The 19,230-nt window shown below is 51.0% G+C and overlaps 1 protein-coding gene across 3 annotated transcripts in view; it reads right to left on the bottom strand.

Annotated features, from left to right (window-relative positions):
• STK11IP (serine/threonine kinase 11 interacting protein) overlaps positions 1 to 18,737 on the bottom strand; it is a 22,409-nt gene extending 3,672 nt beyond the window's left edge. Inside the window, exons 1-20 of one of the 3 annotated variants that reach the window (XM_023222095.1) lie at positions 18,664 to 18,737; positions 18,382 to 18,468; positions 15,153 to 15,358; positions 14,871 to 14,945; positions 14,501 to 14,596; positions 14,009 to 14,116; positions 13,814 to 13,885; positions 7,727 to 7,853; positions 7,402 to 7,505; positions 7,171 to 7,266; positions 6,939 to 6,980; positions 6,599 to 6,745; positions 6,316 to 6,400; positions 5,021 to 5,374; positions 4,666 to 4,871; positions 4,244 to 4,360; positions 3,917 to 4,094; positions 1,618 to 1,848; positions 1,394 to 1,497; positions 230 to 327 (exon numbers count right to left, since the gene is read on the bottom strand). In XM_023222095.1, the coding sequence (XP_023077863.1) occupies positions 230 to 327; positions 1,394 to 1,497; positions 1,618 to 1,848; positions 3,917 to 4,094; positions 4,244 to 4,360; positions 4,666 to 4,871; positions 5,021 to 5,374; positions 6,316 to 6,400; positions 6,599 to 6,745; positions 6,939 to 6,980; positions 7,171 to 7,266; positions 7,402 to 7,505; positions 7,727 to 7,853; positions 13,814 to 13,885; positions 14,009 to 14,116; positions 14,501 to 14,596; positions 14,871 to 14,945; positions 15,153 to 15,358; positions 18,382 to 18,442 (2,507 nt within the window). In that variant the 5' untranslated portion in view covers positions 18,443 to 18,468; positions 18,664 to 18,737. Of the gene's footprint in view, positions 1 to 229; positions 328 to 1,393; positions 1,498 to 1,617; positions 1,849 to 3,916; positions 4,095 to 4,243; positions 4,361 to 4,665; positions 4,872 to 5,020; positions 5,375 to 6,315; positions 6,401 to 6,598; positions 6,746 to 6,938; positions 6,981 to 7,170; positions 7,267 to 7,401; positions 7,506 to 7,726; positions 7,854 to 13,813; positions 13,886 to 14,008; positions 14,117 to 14,500; positions 14,597 to 14,870; positions 14,946 to 15,152; positions 15,359 to 18,381; positions 18,469 to 18,637 lie in introns of all 3 variants that reach the window. The other 2 variants (XM_023222084.1, XM_023222091.1) reach the window with 2 other exon arrangements.
• Between the last annotated feature and the right edge of the window lie 493 nt (positions 18,738 to 19,230).

Below are 19,230 nucleotides of genomic sequence, written 5' to 3'. Positions count from 1 at the left end.
CCCCCCTCGCTCGCCCCATCTACCCCCTCGCTCGCCCCACCCATCTACCCCCCTCACTCGCCCCATCTCCCCCCTCGCTCACCGCATCTCCCCGCCTCACTCGCCCCATCTCCCCCTTCACTCGCCCCATCTCCCCCTCGCTCACCCCATCTCCCCCTTCACTCGCCTCATCTCCCCCTTTGCTCGCCCCATCTCCCCCCTCGCTCACCACATCTCCCCCCTCGCTCACCGCATCTCCCCAGTCACCTTCAACAGGTACAGCCTGTGGTCAGACACAACCACAAGGCACATGAACTCCCCGGTGTGGCCTGCCAATGCCACTGGCACCTGAGGGAAGAGGAAGTTGGTGAGACACCTGATGGGAGGTCTGGGGAGGTGGGGCCAGACTGAAAGCCGAGTTCCTGGTGACAGCACCCTCGGCCTGACCTTCCCACTGCCCACCCACCAGTCTAGGGAGCTTCCCTGACACTCGACAGCCTCTTCATCCACCATCGCTCCGTGCCTTGCAGCCCCTGCCCGCTCAGACTGTAGGCAGCTGGCTTCCCTGCCCGTCACCTCACCCACTCCACGCTCCACCAGACTAACTGTTCTAAGGCACAAAACTGACCATCAATGCCCCATTTCAAAGCCTTCAGTGGCTCCCGGTGGCCCTCAAAACCAAGTCCAAACTCCTTGGCAGACACAGGAGGCAGCTCCTGACCTGGCCCCTGCCAGCCCCCCAGAGTCCTCTCGGGACCCTGTCCCTCACCCGGCACATCCAGATGCCTTCATCCTGGGCAGTTCCCCCTACCGGTGACAGTCTTGGGCCTCCATGCATTTGCTGCTTCCTTTACCTAATACATTCTTTTCCTCCCTACTCCTTAACTTATCCTTCAAGACTTAGCTTAGACATCACCTCCCAGGAAGACTCCTTGACCCACTCAAGCTGGACCAGATACCCCTTTTAGGGCCTTAGCCTGATTACAGCACTTGCATATTGCACAATCATTGTGAACTTCTCAAACCAGACTGTAAGATCAAGGGCAAAATGGATCTGTAGATCCTCAGTGTCTAGCACAAAAGGTGCACAACAAAGGCCTAACAACATCATGGGTTTAAAATAATGCTAGGAGGCCCCATTGATGAGTGCCAGGGGCTGGGCAGCTTTAACACGACCTCTGACGCAATCCAGTGTGTAAGGGAGGCATCGCTATCTCCATTGCAGATGGGCAACAACTGGGACTCAAATACCAAGGAATGGGTCCACAGCCACACAGCAAGCAGCTGCTGGGGTTGAAACCAGAAGCCAACATCAGGTGACTCCAGAGTGTTTGATCTGACTCAGCTGGCTATGATGGAAACGAGTGGGCGCCCTGGCCAGCTGGGGGCATGGGCAGTGTCAGGGAGCACAGACCTTGAGGCAGCACTGGAACTCCTCCTGGGCATCGCTGAACACCTCAACATCCAGGAAGAGCCGGAGTCGGTGGTCCACAGAGCGGAGGCCACAGCGCTCAGGGGCTGAGGGCAATGATGGGGCATCAGCCTGCCCGTGGCAGGCCCTGGGCTCCATCTCCACCTCCCCATCAGTGTCCCTTCCCTTCCCCAAACCCATCTATGTCTTGTTTTGCCTATACTCACGGGGACTGAGGCTCCAACTACTGTGGTCACAGGTGCTCGGTGCCTGAGGTGGGCTGTTCTTGGCCCTGTCATGGTGGTCACCATGGCCAGGAGGGTGGCAGACAGGGCTGGCAGACGAAGAGGGAGGTAGAGACTGCTCTCCCTGTTTCTGCTCACTGTTGGGGGTTCCCCCGGACACAGTCAGGAGAACCACGTGGTCACTACCACAATTAGGACACACAGCAGGAGATTCTGGAGGGAGGATGGACACGGTCCCCATGAGCCTCCCCCACAAAGTGCCACAACTCCCACCATGCTCACGATGTTCCTTCCCCACTCTCAGGTCTTCCCCGAGCCCAAGTCTCCAGCTTCATACACAACCACCACGCCCCAGCCCACCAGCTCCCCCTCTCCCAGCATAGCTGCCGACTGATCACTCCCCATCCCAGGGAGGGATGAGCTAACCCTGGCCCACTACCTCCTCAAAGTACACTCTACCTTCTAACTCTAGGCCCTCTCTGACTGGGTCAAACACAACCAGGCCCTGCTCTAACGCCCTTCTACAGACTTGGGCTGATCAAGTACTTCAGGGCTCTCCTAGCAACGTCTGAGGGACCAAAATCAACAGGTCTCGAAAGACAGAGAGAACTCTCTTGCCATATTTGGGTCCAATTCTAGGCTCCATCAATTAATGGCTCTGTAATCAAGGGCAAGTCATCTAAGCTCTGTGAACCTGGTTCCTCGTCTATAAATTAGGGATGACAATGGAGTCTTTCTTATACCCATCCTTAGTGTCAGGAAGCCGGGAAGGAATCAGGACATGGATCAGCAATGAGAGAAGCAGCACTCTGAGCAGCTGCACTGTGCTGGGCGTGTGCTGGCTCCCATGCCAGTATGATCTCATTTCATTACCAGAGAAACTCTCCCTATCCCATTTTGCAAAGAGGAAAGAAAAGATTAAACCCTTTACACACGCTGCCCAGGACCATATAGCTTGGGGCAACAGCAGCAGCTACCATTTACAGGGGACCTTTGTGTTGTGCCAGGCCCTCTGCTTGGTGCCTTACTGTCACATCGAAATAGCATAACAGCACCATGGGGTGAGTTCATTCCCTTCTTTGTTCAGAGGAGGTAACTGAGGTGCAAATGAAAGAATGGTTGGCCAGGCACGGTGGCACATGCCTGTAATCCCAGCACTTTGGGAGGCTGGCAGATCACGAGGTCAGGAGATTGAGACCATCCTGGCTAACACCGTGAAACTCCTTCTCTACTAAAAATGCAAAAAAATTAGCTGGGCGTGGTGGCGGGCGCCTGTAGTCCCAGCTACTAGGGAGGCTGAGGCCGGAGAATGCCGTGAACCCAGGAGGCGGAGCTTGCAGTGAGCCGCAGTCGTGCCACTGCACTCCAGCCTGGGCGACAGAGCGAGACTCCGTCTCAAAAAAAAAAAAAATGAAAGGAGAACAGAGCCCACAGTAGTGTTCACTAATAACGCCATCATGGAAGAGGCTCCAGAGTCCACAGCGACTCATGGTGTAGAGCCAGGGTCCCGGAGGGTCTGGCGGCTGTTTCTGTTTGCGCTGTGTCGCTAAGGCTGCATGCCCAGGCCAGTTCACAGTGGGGAACAGAGCTGGGCTCCATTTTCTGAATAAAATGTAAACCCCTGCTCCAGCTGCCGCCAAGAAGAGAAAACTGGCTAATAAAATTCTGGCATTTCCACATAGCTGTTACCAAGAATATTTATTTCTTCTTCAATGTCTTCTTCAAAGATAGTACTTTCTGACTGGTCTACAACAGAAACAATTCTTGTTTTAAGGATTAGCGCATGAAGAAATGCCACAGGACATTATGTAGCTTCCAAGGTCAGCCGGGAAGGACAAACCAAGCCAACTCCCTGAGCATGTCACTCAACAGCTACACTTGCTGGCAGGTGCAGCACCACCATCCAATACTGCGTGAGGGCTCGTCAGGTTTTATGTAGTGTCTGAAATATCAGCCAAAAAAAACCCCAACACAACAAGGTTTCAAGTTATAAAAAAATAATGAGTTCAAGCACAGTTACAGAGATTGCACTTCCTGACTTTTAGAATTAAAAGAAAAAAATCAAAAAAAAACAAAACAGGATATAGTTTCTTCTTTTTTTCTGTTTTCCTTTTTGTAAATGCAGCAGGCAGGCGGTTTTCTTTTTCCTCCAGGCAGAACAACTGGTCTCCACTCTAGCCCCTTCTCCCTGGGGCTCCCCCTTCACACTCCCCTACACAGAGCCACTTTCCCTGCAACCGTGGAGGCGTGTGGGCAGAGAGGTCAAGGGCAGGCCTTGTACCTGTCTTTTGGAACAGAGGCCTCCAGCCTTCCTCACTGTCCAATCCCAGCCTGGGCTCCTCTGGCTTGAACTCATGGCCACAGCGTAGACACTGGAACCTACCCAGCAAGAGGTCCCTGGCCTCCCCAAGCTGTTCCCGAGCCACGTTGGTGACTGGGGTCAACACGGCCAGCAGCTCCTGACAGAGGGTGGATCAGAGGCAGCTGTGAGCAGGCGGACCCCAGATGGACACCTCCCACAGGCCCCTGGCCCTCAGGCCTGCTGCCACTCCCCTCTGGCTGTCTTAGTCCCCACAGCCTCCTGGGCCCCTACTCTAGGCCCCATCACCTGGACAGCTGCGTGGGCATCAGGCTCCAACACCAAATAGCGACGCAACTGCCGGTCAGGGCAGATGTAGGAGAAGCGCAGACTGAGGACGGGGGCTCCAGGGAGCACATCTGAGCCCTGCACAGAAGAGGGGGACCGGGTGAAAAACAGCAGGAGCGGTGATCAGAGGGATGAGGGGATGCTGAGAGCGTGGAGGACGGCAGGAGCTCTGGAGCCTGTTAAAGGCCTGTGCTGACGTTCAAGCTCGAGCACGGAATCCCTGCTCCTCAGCCAGCCTCCCGAGCGCTTGTGACCTCTGAGGCTCCCCTCCTCGACTCCTAGTGCCTAGGAGAGACTGTGGGAAATGCCCAGCCCAGTGCAGGGCACACAACAGCCATGTGCCCATAGCTGGCTCCTTCAGAGCCCTGCCGCCCCCAACTCACCGTGGGCCCAGGTGACCTCTGGGCCTGGGCCTCTAGCTCTATCTCAGCAGCCTCCAGACTCTGGAGCTCCAGTCGCTCCAAGGTGCGAGCTGCTTGGAGTTCCACCTCAAACAGGTGGGCAGAAGTGACCCTGAGAAAGCATTCCCTGCCCCGCATGCCCTCAGGCCCCTCCAGGGGACACACCAACATGGGGCGACAGAGCTCCGCTGTGGAGAGACCGAGAGAAGCCCTGCAGGGAGGGAAAGTACCCACACGCTGCCCTCCCCCGTACTGGCCCTCCACCCACCAGGCCCCACCACTCACAAACATCCCAACGGCCCCTGGCCCAGCTCGCCCCAGCCCACAGCGGGCTCACCTTCCACTTCCTTCTGGTCCTGCTCCTCTTCTTCCTCCTCTCCTGCCTCCTCTTCTCCCTGTTCCACCATCTCCCCCTCCTTCTCCTCCTCCTCCTCCTGTGGCTCCGCCTCTGACATTTTTTGTGGTGACTCCCGGGGGCCTCTGGCTTCCTCCTGCAGGGGTGAAGGTCTGGGTGTAGTGTCGGGGCCCTGGGAGCTGGCTGGAGGTGCGCTGGGGGCAGGAGTGGTGGGGGTGGCCGGCAGAGGGTTTCCAGAGGCCTCCAGGTGACTCCTGTACTGCAGCCAGTTGCGGCCAAACCGTTCCCGGAAGCTGCTCATGAGCTCCAGCTCCCGGTGCTGCTGCACGAACCATCCTGGGCAGGAGGAGAACCCAGAGCTGAGCAAGCCCACCCCACACAGATGGCCCCAAATCCTTCAATGGTGCTCCTCAGCAATGAGGGGGCAATGGACTGTGTATGGGGACAGGGGCAAGGGAAGCTACAGGCGTCTCCTCCACGGCATGTACTGAAGTGTGTCCTATGGAACACTGTGGTCAAGTGCAATCAATCCAAGCTGTGCATCCTATGCTGCTTCTGGAGACTCAGCATGCATGACAGCATCCTAAAGGTCCTGAGATGGCCTGCAGCGAACACATCTATTTCTCTTCAACCTCACATTTCCCAAACTTCTCTGGCCACAATCCTATTATTTATTTATATATATATATGTACTTTCTTTTGGTACTTTATATACACACATATGTACTTTCTTTTGGTTTTGGGTTTTAGTTTTTTTAAGAGATAGGGTCTTATTCGGTCACCAGGTTAGAGTGCAGTGGCACAATCACAGCTCACTGCAACCTTGAACTATCAGGCTCTAGCGATCCTCCTGCCTCAGTCTCCCAAGCAGATAGGACTACAGGTGCACACCACCATGTCAGGCTAATTTAAACATTTTTTTGTAGAAATGGGCATCTCTCTATGTTGCCCAAGCTGGTCTCAAACTCCTGGGCTCGGGCAATCCTCCCACCTCGGCCTCCCAAAGTGCTGGGATTACAGATGTAAGCCACTGCACCTGGCCTACATGATCTCTTGACACCCCACAAAATTAACGTTCCTCGAAAAGTTTTCAAAATGCTCCCAGAAGCAGTCTTCTCCTTTCTCTAAACGAAAAGAAAAGAAGAAAGACTAAGAAGCCCTCTATAATACTCTACCAACAAAAAATAACATTTCTTCCAGCAGACCTTCACCGTAACTTAAAAATCAGAGTGAGCTGGACGTGGACAAGAGAGGTTAGTGGGGTGAAGCTGACTTACCAGCTGGAGAGGGGTTCAGAGTTCGGGGCTCCGGGTCCGTATCACTGGGTTCAGAGATGCTTGCCCGCCTTACACGGACTCGGCTCTGAGGTTAGTGGAGGGAAGAAGTTCTGTGAAAGCCAAGCCTCCAGCCCTGCCACCCACGGCTGGCCATCCAACCTATCAAAGAAACCCCGACCACGTGCAAGCACAGTTCCTACCATTCCCTGCCCACTGCAGCCCAGAGTCCCCAGAGAGACACCCAACCCACCCCAGGCATGAGGCAGTGGAAGACGCTGCTTACCTTAACCTTATGAAGTGGGGCCTGGGCCAAAACACCCCCCGAGGAGAGGCTGTCACTCAGGTCAGGGCCACCTGAGGTTTCAGGAGTACTCCCCACTGGCCAGGGCAAAGGTGGGCCCGTGGGGCTGAGCCCCAAGGATGTGTGAGTCTGGTATTTGACAACAGGAAGGAGAGAGAGGATGGAGACTGGGTGCACCTCTGCCTTGCCCAAGCCAGTCAAAAGGCGGGACCCTACTTTCCACTGACCAGGAAGACCCTGTCACCAGCCAGCCCTCTGTTCTCTCCCCAGGGCCCTCCCTTCAAGTCTTCCCCAACAGTTCTTGCCCCCTGACCACACCGACCTGAGAATCTGTCAGCGACAAGACCTTGCCATCGAGAAGGAACTGAGCAAAGACAAAAAGGGTGGGGAAGGGAGTATGTGGTGGGACCCATCCTGCTGAGTTCCAGGTATTGACAACACAGTAAGCAGGGTCCAGGTCCTCGGCCCCTCACCCAGGGATGGCAAGAGGGTGCAAGGTAGGGGAGGACTGGGCAGGAAAGAGGAAGCAGAGTGGACACAGGACGATCACTCACGCCAGTAGCAGCCTCCCTGGCCCGAGGTGACAAGTACTGGGCAGTGGTCACTCGGTGCGCAGGGTGGAACCAAAGAGGGTTCCCCTCCAGGTAGAGCTGAGGGGCAGGAAGGGGAGAATGAGGAGGGCCTGGGGCCCTGGCCCTCCCTGTGTGAAGAAGGCACTGACCAAACCAGCATGGGGGGGTGGGTGCAAGGGTGGCTCTCAGGCCCCTGATGCACTGCCATCTTACCTTGCGGAGCTCAGTCAGCAGCCACAGTGGCGACAGCTCCCTATGTCCTTCCAGTAGGTTGTATGCCAAATCCAGGTGCCGCAGATTCCTCAGCTGCTCCAGGCCTGGGACGGGGGCAAGAAGGAAGGAAGGGCATGCGGATGAGTACGCACAGGTGAGTGTGGTACATGCACTCGGGGAGGGTGAAGCAGAAAGACCAGCCGGAGCACCCCTGCACTCCCCATAAGCCCTCTCAAGGCTCTAGAGGCACGTGGTACCCAGGCCAGCCCGAACCTCACTCTCCCCCTTCCCCTCCGTGCTTGCCCCATCACACACCCCCACTCACCATGCAGGCTCCGAAGCTCGTTGCCTCGCAGTATCAGGATCCCCAGAGCAGCCCCTGAGGGTCCCATTCTTGGCACCAAATGCAGGCGATTATAGGAGATGTCCAGATGGTGGAGTTCACACAAATCCTGGCAGGGGTAAAGGGGTGAAAAAGATTCTCTCATTGACCAAACTCTAGTCAGGGTCCTCTGAGATCCCTTCTAGACTAGGCCTCAACCTTGGCCTATATAAAACTGCACACGCTCGGCACAAATGATTTCATCCACCCCTACTCCCACGTTAAAAGACTTGAACAACACCAGCACTGTTCCTAACAGTTCAAGGTCACATCTTGAGCATGGCGACTCCAACCCCCTTAAGTTCCTGCCTGGGAAAAGTCAAAGCTGCCAAAAGAATTTCCCATTTGTTTCAGCCAGCTCCTAAAGATAGGGCCCCATCTCCCAGTCTCTGTAAAAGGGTAAGGGTCTTATTTTGATAAGTGCCAGTTAGTTAGCAAACCCAGATGGGTTTCACGTGGACCAACCTGATTTCCACTTCCCCAGCTCTGCTCAAGGCCCCACCATTCCCCTGCCCACTCCCCCACCTTTTAAAATGCCCAACTGGCCAGGCACAGTGGCTCACGCCGGTAATCCCAGCACGCTGGGAGGCCAAAGAGGGCAGATCACTTGAGGCCAGAAGTTCGAGACTAGCCTGGCCAACATGGTGAAACCCCATCTCTACTAAAAATACAAAAATTAGCTGGGCGTGGTGGCACACACTTGTAATCCCAGCTACTTGGGAGGCTGAGGCACGAGAATCACTTGAACCTGCAGGCACCACTGCACTCCAGCCTGGGTGACAGAGCAAGACTCCATCTAGAAAAAATACATAAAATAACAGTGACCCCTGCACAAAAATGGGCTACACTTGACCCTCTTCACTACTGCAATTGTTTATTACTGATTAAAATCTAGTGTCCAGCATTATCCATGACAGCCACCTAGTGCCATGACTTGGATTGGGTCAGATTCATTGTCAGACACCCCCAGCCCTCTTACTTGGGACCCCAAGCTGCATACTTTTGATGCCTTTGCCTTCGCTCCTGACTGATCAATGGGGATTCATCAGTGAGTCTGACTCCCAGCCCAGTGCCTGTGACAAACGTCCACTGAAGCACAGTGAGGAAGCTTTTGACTCTCATGATTCCAAGTACACTCACGAAGCTTGGTTAGAGTCCCAAGCTTGATGTGAAAGGCACCTCCTAGGCTGGAAGTTCTTCCTCACTCTGTTTCAAGCAAGAATTCACTCCCTGACTCCTGGGCTAAAAGTACTTCATGGCTGTGTTTTGAGTCCTCTCTGTTTTCCATCCTTGATCCTGTTCCTCCCATGAACTTCACAGCCAACTGAAACCCTCTTCTCAAACCACTGCTGACTATACAGTATATGTCACCACTACGGCACTAACTCTGTCCATTTCCTTTCCTGTTGGCAACACTCTACTAAGGATAATCTGGAACTTCAACGGCTTATTTAGGAAACTTAAGATCTCCCCAGTCTGGCTCCTCTAAGAGCCCCCATCCGCATCACCTCTTCTCCCCTTTCCTCCTTCTCCCACCTGTCCTCTTTCCTTCAGCTCCCCTGACCCCTGACAGGTTACCCTTCAAGTCCCCTCCTTCTTCACCCCTACTCACCCTGCTAGACCTTTCCCTTCATATTCCAGACCCTCAACTCCCTACAGTCACTCAAAGTTTAGGTCCTTTGCCCCCACTGGGGGTCTCAAGGGACTCAGAGACCTTCAAAAGCAACCAACTGAGGGTTTAAAAAAAAAAAAAAAAAAACTCATGGAATCAGACCATTTAACTCTTGTCATCCAGAGAGTTACTGCTTTACCCTGCTTCCTAAAAGTTCTTACAATTGGCTACAGCCCAGAGTACTCACCTTCAACAAAAAGAGACTGTTGCAGAGACCCATAGAAAAGGACTATGCTAGGTCCTCCAGGGCAAAGGCTTCTGGTGGTATTGCTTAAACAACTTTGATTATCATACCACTGGACCAAGTCAGAATTTCCAAAACTCTAATGAAAAAGCTGATGGATTCATAACACTGCTAACCCAAGATCAAGCACAGTAAGAATTGACTACATAAAACTGAATGAACTGGTGAAGAATGAGTATAGTTTTAATGGCTTTTGTTTAAAATACTGTTGGTTCTTGAATGTCCTATTTTCTGGATATAAGGAACCTCTTTCCCTTTTCTTTTATGTGATCTATCACATGAAACAGTTTAGTAAATTATACTTTTATAAAAAATATATATGAAGCATTTATCTTTTCTCCATGCCTGATCCCTCCAGAATTCAGGAACTCCCATTGGACATTCTTATTTACGTGGCAATATGGTTATTTTCACAGGTTCAGTAGGGTCAGCCCTCCTTGTAACAGGACATAATTGGGAAAATTGGTTACATAACTAGGTTTTGACTGGACTTTTAAAATATAACTGGAATGGCATGTTTTAAAATAATACATAAAATCAGATATGGCCAGACAGTTTTAAGGAACTAAAGCTGACTCTACGGAGCCAATGCTTACAAAGCCCTCTTGGAAAAACCAGCCTGCTACTTGGCTTACAGGGTTCCCAGACTTACAAATTAGTGGCAAAGGCTAGATCCTGGCAGGCCCAGGAATCTTAGGATATTTTGGAGACGTTAAGAAGAGAATTCACAAATCTACAGGTACTCTACGTGAAGTCTGATGGCACATTCGAGGTTGGCTTCCTAACCTCGAGAGGGTTTAAAAGTCCAGTCTGAGAGTCCTTATAAAAAGTTCCAGGAAAGCAAACTTAAAAAGGGCCTCTGTGGTCAATTACCATTCTTACTACACTGATGTAAACAGGCAGACCAAATCTAACAGGATCAGACTTATTCTGTAAAAAAGAATAATCCTACTTTCACTGTTTTTAATCAAAAGGGGAGTGACCTTAGAGAAATCTGTTTTAATGAAAAAACTATTAACATATCCTTATGGGTTACCAGATTCTAGTCCTGTTCATGTTCTTTGAAGTTGTATTATCTACCTGTAAATTGGAATGGGTCCTGCTAACTTACACATCAGCCCTTACCAAAGTCTCAATTCTTCTCCTTTTCTTCATTATTTGGCTGCAATTTTCTAAACTAACATTTCCAATTTTCTTCCTCCCAACTTGGCATCACTGAGAACTAAAACCTGAGTGCCCAGATCCTTAGTGGAATTTTAGGTGACTTATAGCTGCCCTTTCCCCCAAGGATCTTTTTTTTTTTTTTTTTTGAGATGTAGTTTCACTCCTGTTGCCCAGGCTGGAGTGCAATGGCGTGATCTCTGCTCACTGCAACCTCCGCCCCCCGGGCTCAAGCGATTCTCTTGCCTCAGCCTTCCCGAGTAGCTGGGATTACAGGCATGCACCACCATACCTGGCCAATTTTGCATTTTTGTAGAGATGGGGTTTCTCCATGTTGGTCAGGCTGGTCTCGAACTCCCGACCTCAGATGATCCACCCACCTTGGCCTCCCAAAGAGCTGGGATTACAGGCATAAGCCACTGCACCAGGCCTCCCCCCAGGATCTTAACAAAAGCCCTATGAGCTAAAGCTGGACTAGGTGATACAAACTTCAAAAGATACATCATCTACAGATCACGTGTGGATAACCTACATGCCTGGAGCTACTGTGATATGAGCCCCTTAGAAAGTCCACTGAGGCCGGGTGCGGTGGCTCACGCCTGTAATCCCAACACTTTGGAAGGCCGAGGCAGGCAGATTACCTGAGGTCAGGAATTCGAGACCAGCCTGACCAACATGGAGAAACCCCATCTTTACTTGTAACCCCATCTTTCACTTTTATTTGTAAAAATACAAAATTAGCTGGGTGTGGTGGTGGGCGCTACACAGGAGGCTGAGGCAGGAGAATTGCTTGAACCCAGGAGGCGGAGGTGACGGTAAGCCGAGATCGTGCCATTGCACTCCAGCCTGGGCAACAAGAGCAAAACACTGTCTCATTAAAAAAAAAAAAAAAAGAAAGAAAGAAAAGAATAGAAAAAAAGAAAGTCCACTGACACTCCTGTATCTTCCAGACTCTGTTCAGGGAAATAAGCATGACTGCAACACTGTCTATGCCGTCACCACAAACATTCAAACTACAAACCAAGAAAGCCGTTGGTTGCCACCGCTATCCTCATTCCACCACCTAAAGAAACATAGAGCTCAACACCTAGAAATCTCAACTGGCTGCCCTCTGGACTCAGAAAATGGATTTACAGTCTGTTTCAACCATTCATCTGTTTTCCTTTTTGTTTCCATAGAAATGTCCACCATTAAATGCCCGGTCACTCGCACCATCCAGCAAAACTCATCCTCTACCAACTCCCAACGAATGGCTCAGTTGGTTTTCAGTGAATAAAAGGAAGTGATCAAGGAAGAACAGGATTGATATTGTTCGGGGGAAGGAGGAGTGTCTCTTCTTTCCTCGAATTAGAGGAGGGACTGACAAAAATTCTCACCTTGATCAAACCCTACTCGGGCCCCTCTGGGCCTTCTTTTTGACTAGGCCTCAACTTCGGCCTGTTAAGAACTGCAGACTTGGCTGGGTGCGGTGGCTCACGCTTGTAATCCCAGCACTTTGGGAGGCCGAGGCGGGCAGATCACGAGGTCAGGAGGTCGAGACCATCCTGGCTAACACAGTGAAACCCCGTCTCTACTAAAAATACAAAAAATTAGCCGGGCGAGGTGGCGGGCGCCTGTAGTCCCAGCTACTCGGGAGGCTGAGGCAGGAGAATGGCGTAAACCTGGGAGGCGGAGCTTGCAGTGAGCCGAGATCGCACCACTGCATTCCAGCCTGGGCGACAGAGCAAGACTCCATCTCAAGAAAAAAAAAAAAAAAAAAAAAAAAAGAACTGCAGACTTGTTTAGCGCAAATTCAACAAAATTCAACACAAATTATTTTTTTGACTCCTCCAACCCCCACAGTAAAAAACTTGAACAAAAACAGCAAAGTTCTAGCATAAGGATGCATCCCTAGAATGGCGACTCTAGCCCCCTTAAGTTCCTGCCTGGGAAAAGTCAAGGCTGCCAAAAGAATTTCCCATTTGTTCCAGCCAACACCTGATGACAGGGCTCCCGTCTCCCAGTCTTTGTGGGAAGGTAGAAGCCTAACTTTTAGCAAACCCGGAAGGGCTTCATGTGGTCCAACTTCCACTTCTGCTTTTTGTACATTTCCACTTCCCTTACACTGCTCAAACCCTCACAGTTTCCCTTCCTATTCCCTCGCTCTCCTTTTAAAATGCCCAGTCACCTCCGCACAAATTAAAGTGGCGTTCAGTTCACATTGCACCCTCCTCCCCGCTGCAATAGTTTATCACTGATAAAAATCTGTCCTTACCACTTTAACTAGTTCGGCTTTATCTCTGACAGGTGGATGGGAGGACCCAGAAGAAAGGTTCTTCGTCATGATCACAAAAGCTGCCAGTTTCTGAGCTAGGCACTAGACTAAGTAACATTGGGTACTTCTTCACAATCATTTTAATACTATAAAAGCAGGTATTTGGCCAGGCGTGGTTTGGGAGGCCGAGGTGGGTGAATCACTTTGAGGTCAGCAGTTCAAGACCAGCCTCACTAACATGGTGAAACCCTGTCTCTACTAAAAATATAAAAATTAGCCAGGTGTGGTGGCATGGGCCTGTAGTCCCAACTACTTGGGAGGCTAGGCAGGAGAATTACTTGAACCCAGGGGCAGAGGTTGCAGTGAGCTGAGATTGCACCATTGCACTCCAACCTGGGTGACAGAGCAAGACTCCGTCTCAAAAAAAAAAAAAAAAAAAGCACGTACTCTTGTGATTTCTACTTTACAGGTAAAGAAACCAAGAGGTAACTAACTTGCTCCAAGTTGTACAGGTATTAGAAGTTGAGATTTGAACTCTGGTTTGTCTGATGCTAGTGCCTAAGCAGTGCTATCTCCCAGAATGCAGCTCCACCCTCATGGCAAGAGCAAGGTGGGAGTAAAAGCCAGTCATGGAGAGAGAGTGAGAACAGAGCAATCAAAGACCCATGGTGTACCAGCTGCCAGACTGCCCATACTCACCATCAGGAATCCCTGACAGTCCTGGACTTGATTGTGGCTTAGGTTCAAGAAACGCAGAGCTGACAAGAGGCGCTGAGAGAGATGGGAAAGAGGCAGAGAATCGATGTTCACTACAATACTATCTGGTCAACCAGCTGGCCCTCCTCCCCAAAGGCCTGGCCTTGCCCTTCCTGGAAACCCTCTCCAGGCACTCACCAGGGAGCTGTCTAAGGCGGTCAGTGCATTGTAGCTGAAGTTGGCAGAAACCAGAGCCAGCCAAGGGAGGGCAGAGCAGAAGTCACCGCCGCAGGCTGAGAGGAGCTCCTGAGTGGGCAGATGGGTGCTTCATTACCCCACTCTCCCCCTCCTCCCCATGCCAAGGCCAAGCTCTACCACCCAGTCACTCATTCATTTTTTATACACTGAACTCCATCTGAAGATACAGGCTTAAAGCCCAGGTCCCTGACCCAAGAACTCACTGTGGGGAGAGTGGGAAAGTAGACACTAGAATATATAATGTAATACAGTAGGTACGACTATAAATATACAGGCAGGTACTGAGTGCCGTGGGAACACAGAGAGGGAGTGGGGACACTGTCTAGCAGGAAGCAGGAGGCAGGGAGAGCTGCAGAGAGGGAAGAACATCAGAGCTCGGTCCTCTACGTCTCTCAGGATGAGGCGTCTGAGCTCACCCCTCACCCTCCTTACCTCTAATGTCTGGAGGCTCCTGCTGCAAATCAGGGTCTCCAGCTGGGAGTAGATGCCTCGGAGACCATGCAGAGAGCGAAGGGGAACACCTCGGAGCTGGGACAAGGAAAGGGGAGGGAGGAAGGCAGAACCCCACAGAAGACAAAGACCTCATCCCCATATCTCCTAGTTGGGAGGAGGGAGAAGACCACAAAGCCCAGCTATGGTTTAGGGAAGCAGTAAATGGAAAGACAGTGGATATCACATTACTGCAGAGCAATGGGTATACTCAGGCCCGGCCTCCTCACCGAAGAGGCCCTTCTCTTTCCCATCCCCAAGGGGCATCCTCAAGTTGGGTGCTGTGCACCAACATCCCCCCGTGTCCTCATACCTCCAGGTGCCGAAGGGATTTGAAGGGGAAAATCTTGATGGGCCCTGGGGGGCCAGGACCAGGAACATGGACCAGCTGAAGAAAAAAAATAAATAAATAACTCCATTTACTGAGGCACAGCAGATCTCCCTGTCCTCAACATTCCTTTCTTAGCACAACCACTGGTACCTCTGATATCCTCTGGATCCTGGCAGTGCAGACTTCTGCACCCCCACCCTACCCCCAACTTCCATCATTCTCTTGGGCTCCTTGCACATCCTGCCCCTTCCCCACACCCAGAACCTTGAGTGAAAGCGTTTTCTGCAGCACATCGAAGAGAAACTGAAGCTGAAGGATGACAGGGGAGTCAGCAGGATGAGAGGGCAGAGCCACAAAGCCTGTCTGGCCAGGGCCCCATGGCCCCAGGTGCAGCTCAAATACATGGTTCAGCTGTTGCAGTGTGGGAGTGAGTAGGCTCAGGGTGCTACAGCCACACAGGACCACATCCCCTGCAGAAAGAGGGGCAGACAGGAGGGAAGACACAGTGAAAAGATTTTTCCCTTTATTCTAAGACTCTGCTATGCCAAAATATACCCACTCCAATCCATATTGTAGATGTTCTATTGCAGGATCAAATTTTCTATCTCCTTCACAGCTCAAAAGCATTCAATGGCTCCCCTCATCTTCAAAAAAAAAAAAAAAGTCCTACCATTTCATTCAGCCTAATGAGACTGCTTGGCTACACAACTCCAACCAACTCTTCCAAATTTTCTTTCACCTTCTGCTCAAAAGAGCCTCATCTACTGACAGTGCTGGAAATACAGCCAACTTGGTTCACAGTTCTCTCATGTTCTGAAACACCCCCTTCCACCACCCAGCTTGAGACCAGCCTCCTCCAGGAAGCCGCCTCAAGAAGTAATATTGCTGAATTTTCACATTGCAGTCACTCATTATTACATAAAAGTTAATTGGATGTCTTATCTTTATTTCATTTTCTGATTGCAAAGCACATCTGTAGAAACTTTCAAACAATACTAAAAAGTATGCCATAAAAAGAATAACTATTTGTTACAGCACTAAGGCATTGTTACCGCTGTCTGTTAAAAATGCTCTCTCTAATGAGACTTTCATCCTTGAGGGCATCTTTTGATCACCCTGGTATTCATCACTGCACCTAAAAAAGTGCAGCTACAAGCTAGGCATGAAGGAATTTTTTTTGGCTTAAAAAATACAATAAGTATAGAGTCAAAGGATGTTGCAGAAACAGTACAGAAAGGTCCCCTATATCCTTTACCCAGTTTTCCCTAACGGTTACATTTTATATAGCTATAGTACAATATCAGAGTCAGGACACTGAGCTGGGCGCCATGGCTCAGGCCTATAATCCCAGGACTTTGGGAGGCCAAGGCAGGCCTTAATCACTTGAGGTCAGGAGTTCAGGACCAACCTGGCCAACAAAGTGAAACCCCGTCTCCATTAAAAATACAAAAAATTATTCTAGGACTCTAACCTCGTCTCTACTAAAAATACAAATATTCTAAGCTGGGCATGGTGACACACGCCTGTAATCCCAGCTACTCGAGGGGCTGAGGCAGGAGAACAACTGGAAGCCAGGAGGCAGAGGTTGCACTGAGCCGAGATTGAGCCATTGCACTCCAGTCTGGGTGACAGAGCTAGACTCCATCTCAAAAAAAAAAAAAAAAGGGCAGGCGCAGTGGCTCACGCCTGTAATCCCAGCACTTTGGGAGGCCAAAGCAGGTGGATCACGAGGTCCGGAGTTCAAGACCAGCCTGGCCAATATGCTGAAACCCCGTCTCTCCTACAAATACAAACATTAGCAGGGCATGGTGGCACACGCCTGTAGTCCCAGCTACTCCTGAGGCTGAGGCAGAAGAATCACTTGAACCTGAGAGGCGGGGGTTGCAGTGAGCCAAGATCACACCATTGCACTCCAGCCTGGATGACAGAGCGAGACTCGGTCTCAAAAGAAAAAAAAAAATCAGGACACTGATGTTGGTACAATATGTAAATATAGCTATATGCTGTTTATATACATTCCTGCAGCCACGCAATCAAGATACAAAACTATTCTGCTGCCATAAAGCTCTTCTCCTGCTACCTCCTTGTAGTCACACATTCACACACCCACCATTCATCGCTGAATAAATTAACAAGTCCTGCAACCTGACATGAAGGATTCTGTATGTACTAGACACTGAGGATGGATACAGACATGGTTCAAGGACTCTTCCCATGCTCAAAGGGCCTCCTAGTTGTCTCCTCCCAGAGAAGGATATAAGACATTTGCAAAGTTATCAATACAAGCCAGGAAATAAAACTACTGGCCAGGTGCCGTGCCTCACGACTTTAATCCTAGCACTTTGGGAGGCCAAGGCAGGTTAATCACTTGAGGTCAGGAGTTCAAGACCAACCTGGCCAATATGGTGAAACCCCGTCTCTACTAAAAATACAAAAATTAGCCGGTCATGGTGGTGCACACCTGTAGTCCCAGCTACTCAGGAGGCTGAGGCAGGAGAATCACTTGATCCCGGGAGGTGGAGGTTGCAGTGAGCTGAGATTGCGCCACTGCACTCCAGCCTAGGTGACACAGCAAGACTCTGTCTCGAAAAGAAGAAAAGAAAGAAAAGAAAACTGCTAGAAAGAGAGCTTCCACAGATATCATCAATAGGAGCATGGAGTGATGGAGGACAGCTAACATTAACTGTAGTATGTGCCAGATGACTTTGATATCTCATTCAAACCTTCTCAGAATCTCCCAAAGAGCACTGTTAACCCCATCTTACAGATATGAAAATTGAGGTTCAAAAAAGTGAAAAATCTTGATTGAGATCATATAATTGGCAGGAAGTTACTTCTCCTATTTAATCTCAAAGCTGAGGCTTTTTCTACCACAATTAATGCCAACCAAGTACTCAACAACTACTGTGGCTCCACTATGCCCAGGCACAGTGCCAAGCACCAGGGAAGTCATTACAATAACAATAGCTCCCAAGTGTAAGCAGTTACTATACTTGCAGGCATTGTACTAAATACATGAATTACAACGAATCCCCACAACTGTTAAGTACAATCATTTTGGCAATGTGTGAGGAAAGCTGAGCCTCAGGAAACAGTTTGGCAAGTTTGAAAGAGGGTTGATATTCCAACCCAGATGGGTCCGACTCCAAATCTCGTGCTTCCATCTACTGTACTTAGTACCTTGCTACACAACGATTATGACCGAGATCAGTCCCTGGTCCTCAGGGGCTTTTAGTCAGGTAACGATCACTTCCTTCTGACAGAGTCAGAGAAGGCACAGAGGGAGGGAGTTTGGCCTCAAAGGACGGCTAGGGTTTGGGGCTATCACAGGCAAAGGTCACTGTAAGGGCGAACAAACCTGGGAATAGTAAAGAAATTGAACTCTGACACCTGGTGACCCTACCAGTCGTAACTCCGTGACTCTCAGGGCGTGTCTGCAGAAGGCACCACCCCCACCTCATCCGAGGCCCAGCTCAACCGGAAGTCCACTCACCGGACTCCCGCAGCAGCCCCGCGAGCTTCCACACCAGGGAGTCCCGCTGAGCGGTCGTCATGGCCACGGGACGCTATGGGGCGGAGCCTGGGGGGGAAAGAGGAAGCGGAAGAGCCTCAGGTGGGCGGTAGTGCCAAAAGCCCAGGGCGTCCACGCAAACCGAGGCGTCGTGCACAGAAAAAGGCGAGAAAGAAGAGCGAGGAGGAGCATCCTCCTGGCCGCCCTTTGGAGGAACATAAGCCCTGGTCAGACATACCGACCCTCCCCGTTTGGTCCTCCTACCAGCTCAGCTGCCCGGCGCCTATCAATGATGGAAAGGAAGTCCCTCCCCGGAAGAAAATCGAGCCAAGGGACGACCGGAAAACACGCCTCTGCCGCCGGAAACCGCGCCCTAGGTCATGCAAACGAATCGAAAAGGGGCGGTGCGGGGGCTGGCTCGGGAGGGGCGGTCTCTCCGCGGTTGTGGCTGCGGTGGCGTCCTGGGCTGCATGTCCCCTATCTGGGCCCCCATTATTCCCCCGCCCTGCGCAGCGTGGGACTCTCGCTTGGCTTTTGGCGAGCCTACCCCGCCAGTGAGGAAACCCTGACTCGTTTGCAAACTGGGCGGGGAAGCCAAGTTTAGAGAAATGGAGCTTTCTGTTAGAGAATAATTATTTCAAAGCAGTCATTTTCCAGTGGAAGGAGAGCGTGTCCGCCGTAGGATGGACTTAGATCGTGTAAAAGCTGAGGCTACCAAGGATATCACCTCTGGGGTCCTTTGCTGCTTTTCCTTAGTCTCCCTCGAAACTCGTGTATCTTTCCTTCAGCAGTACTGGGCTCCACGCGAACCTAGTCCTTTGTCTTTACCCT

The sequence above is a fragment of the Piliocolobus tephrosceles genome, chromosome 11, assembly GCF_002776525.5.
Source record: "Piliocolobus tephrosceles isolate RC106 chromosome 11, ASM277652v3, whole genome shotgun sequence".
Classification (NCBI taxonomy): Eukaryota; Metazoa; Chordata; class Mammalia; order Primates; family Cercopithecidae; genus Piliocolobus; species Piliocolobus tephrosceles.
This window is presented reverse-complemented; position numbering and strand designations above follow the sequence as displayed.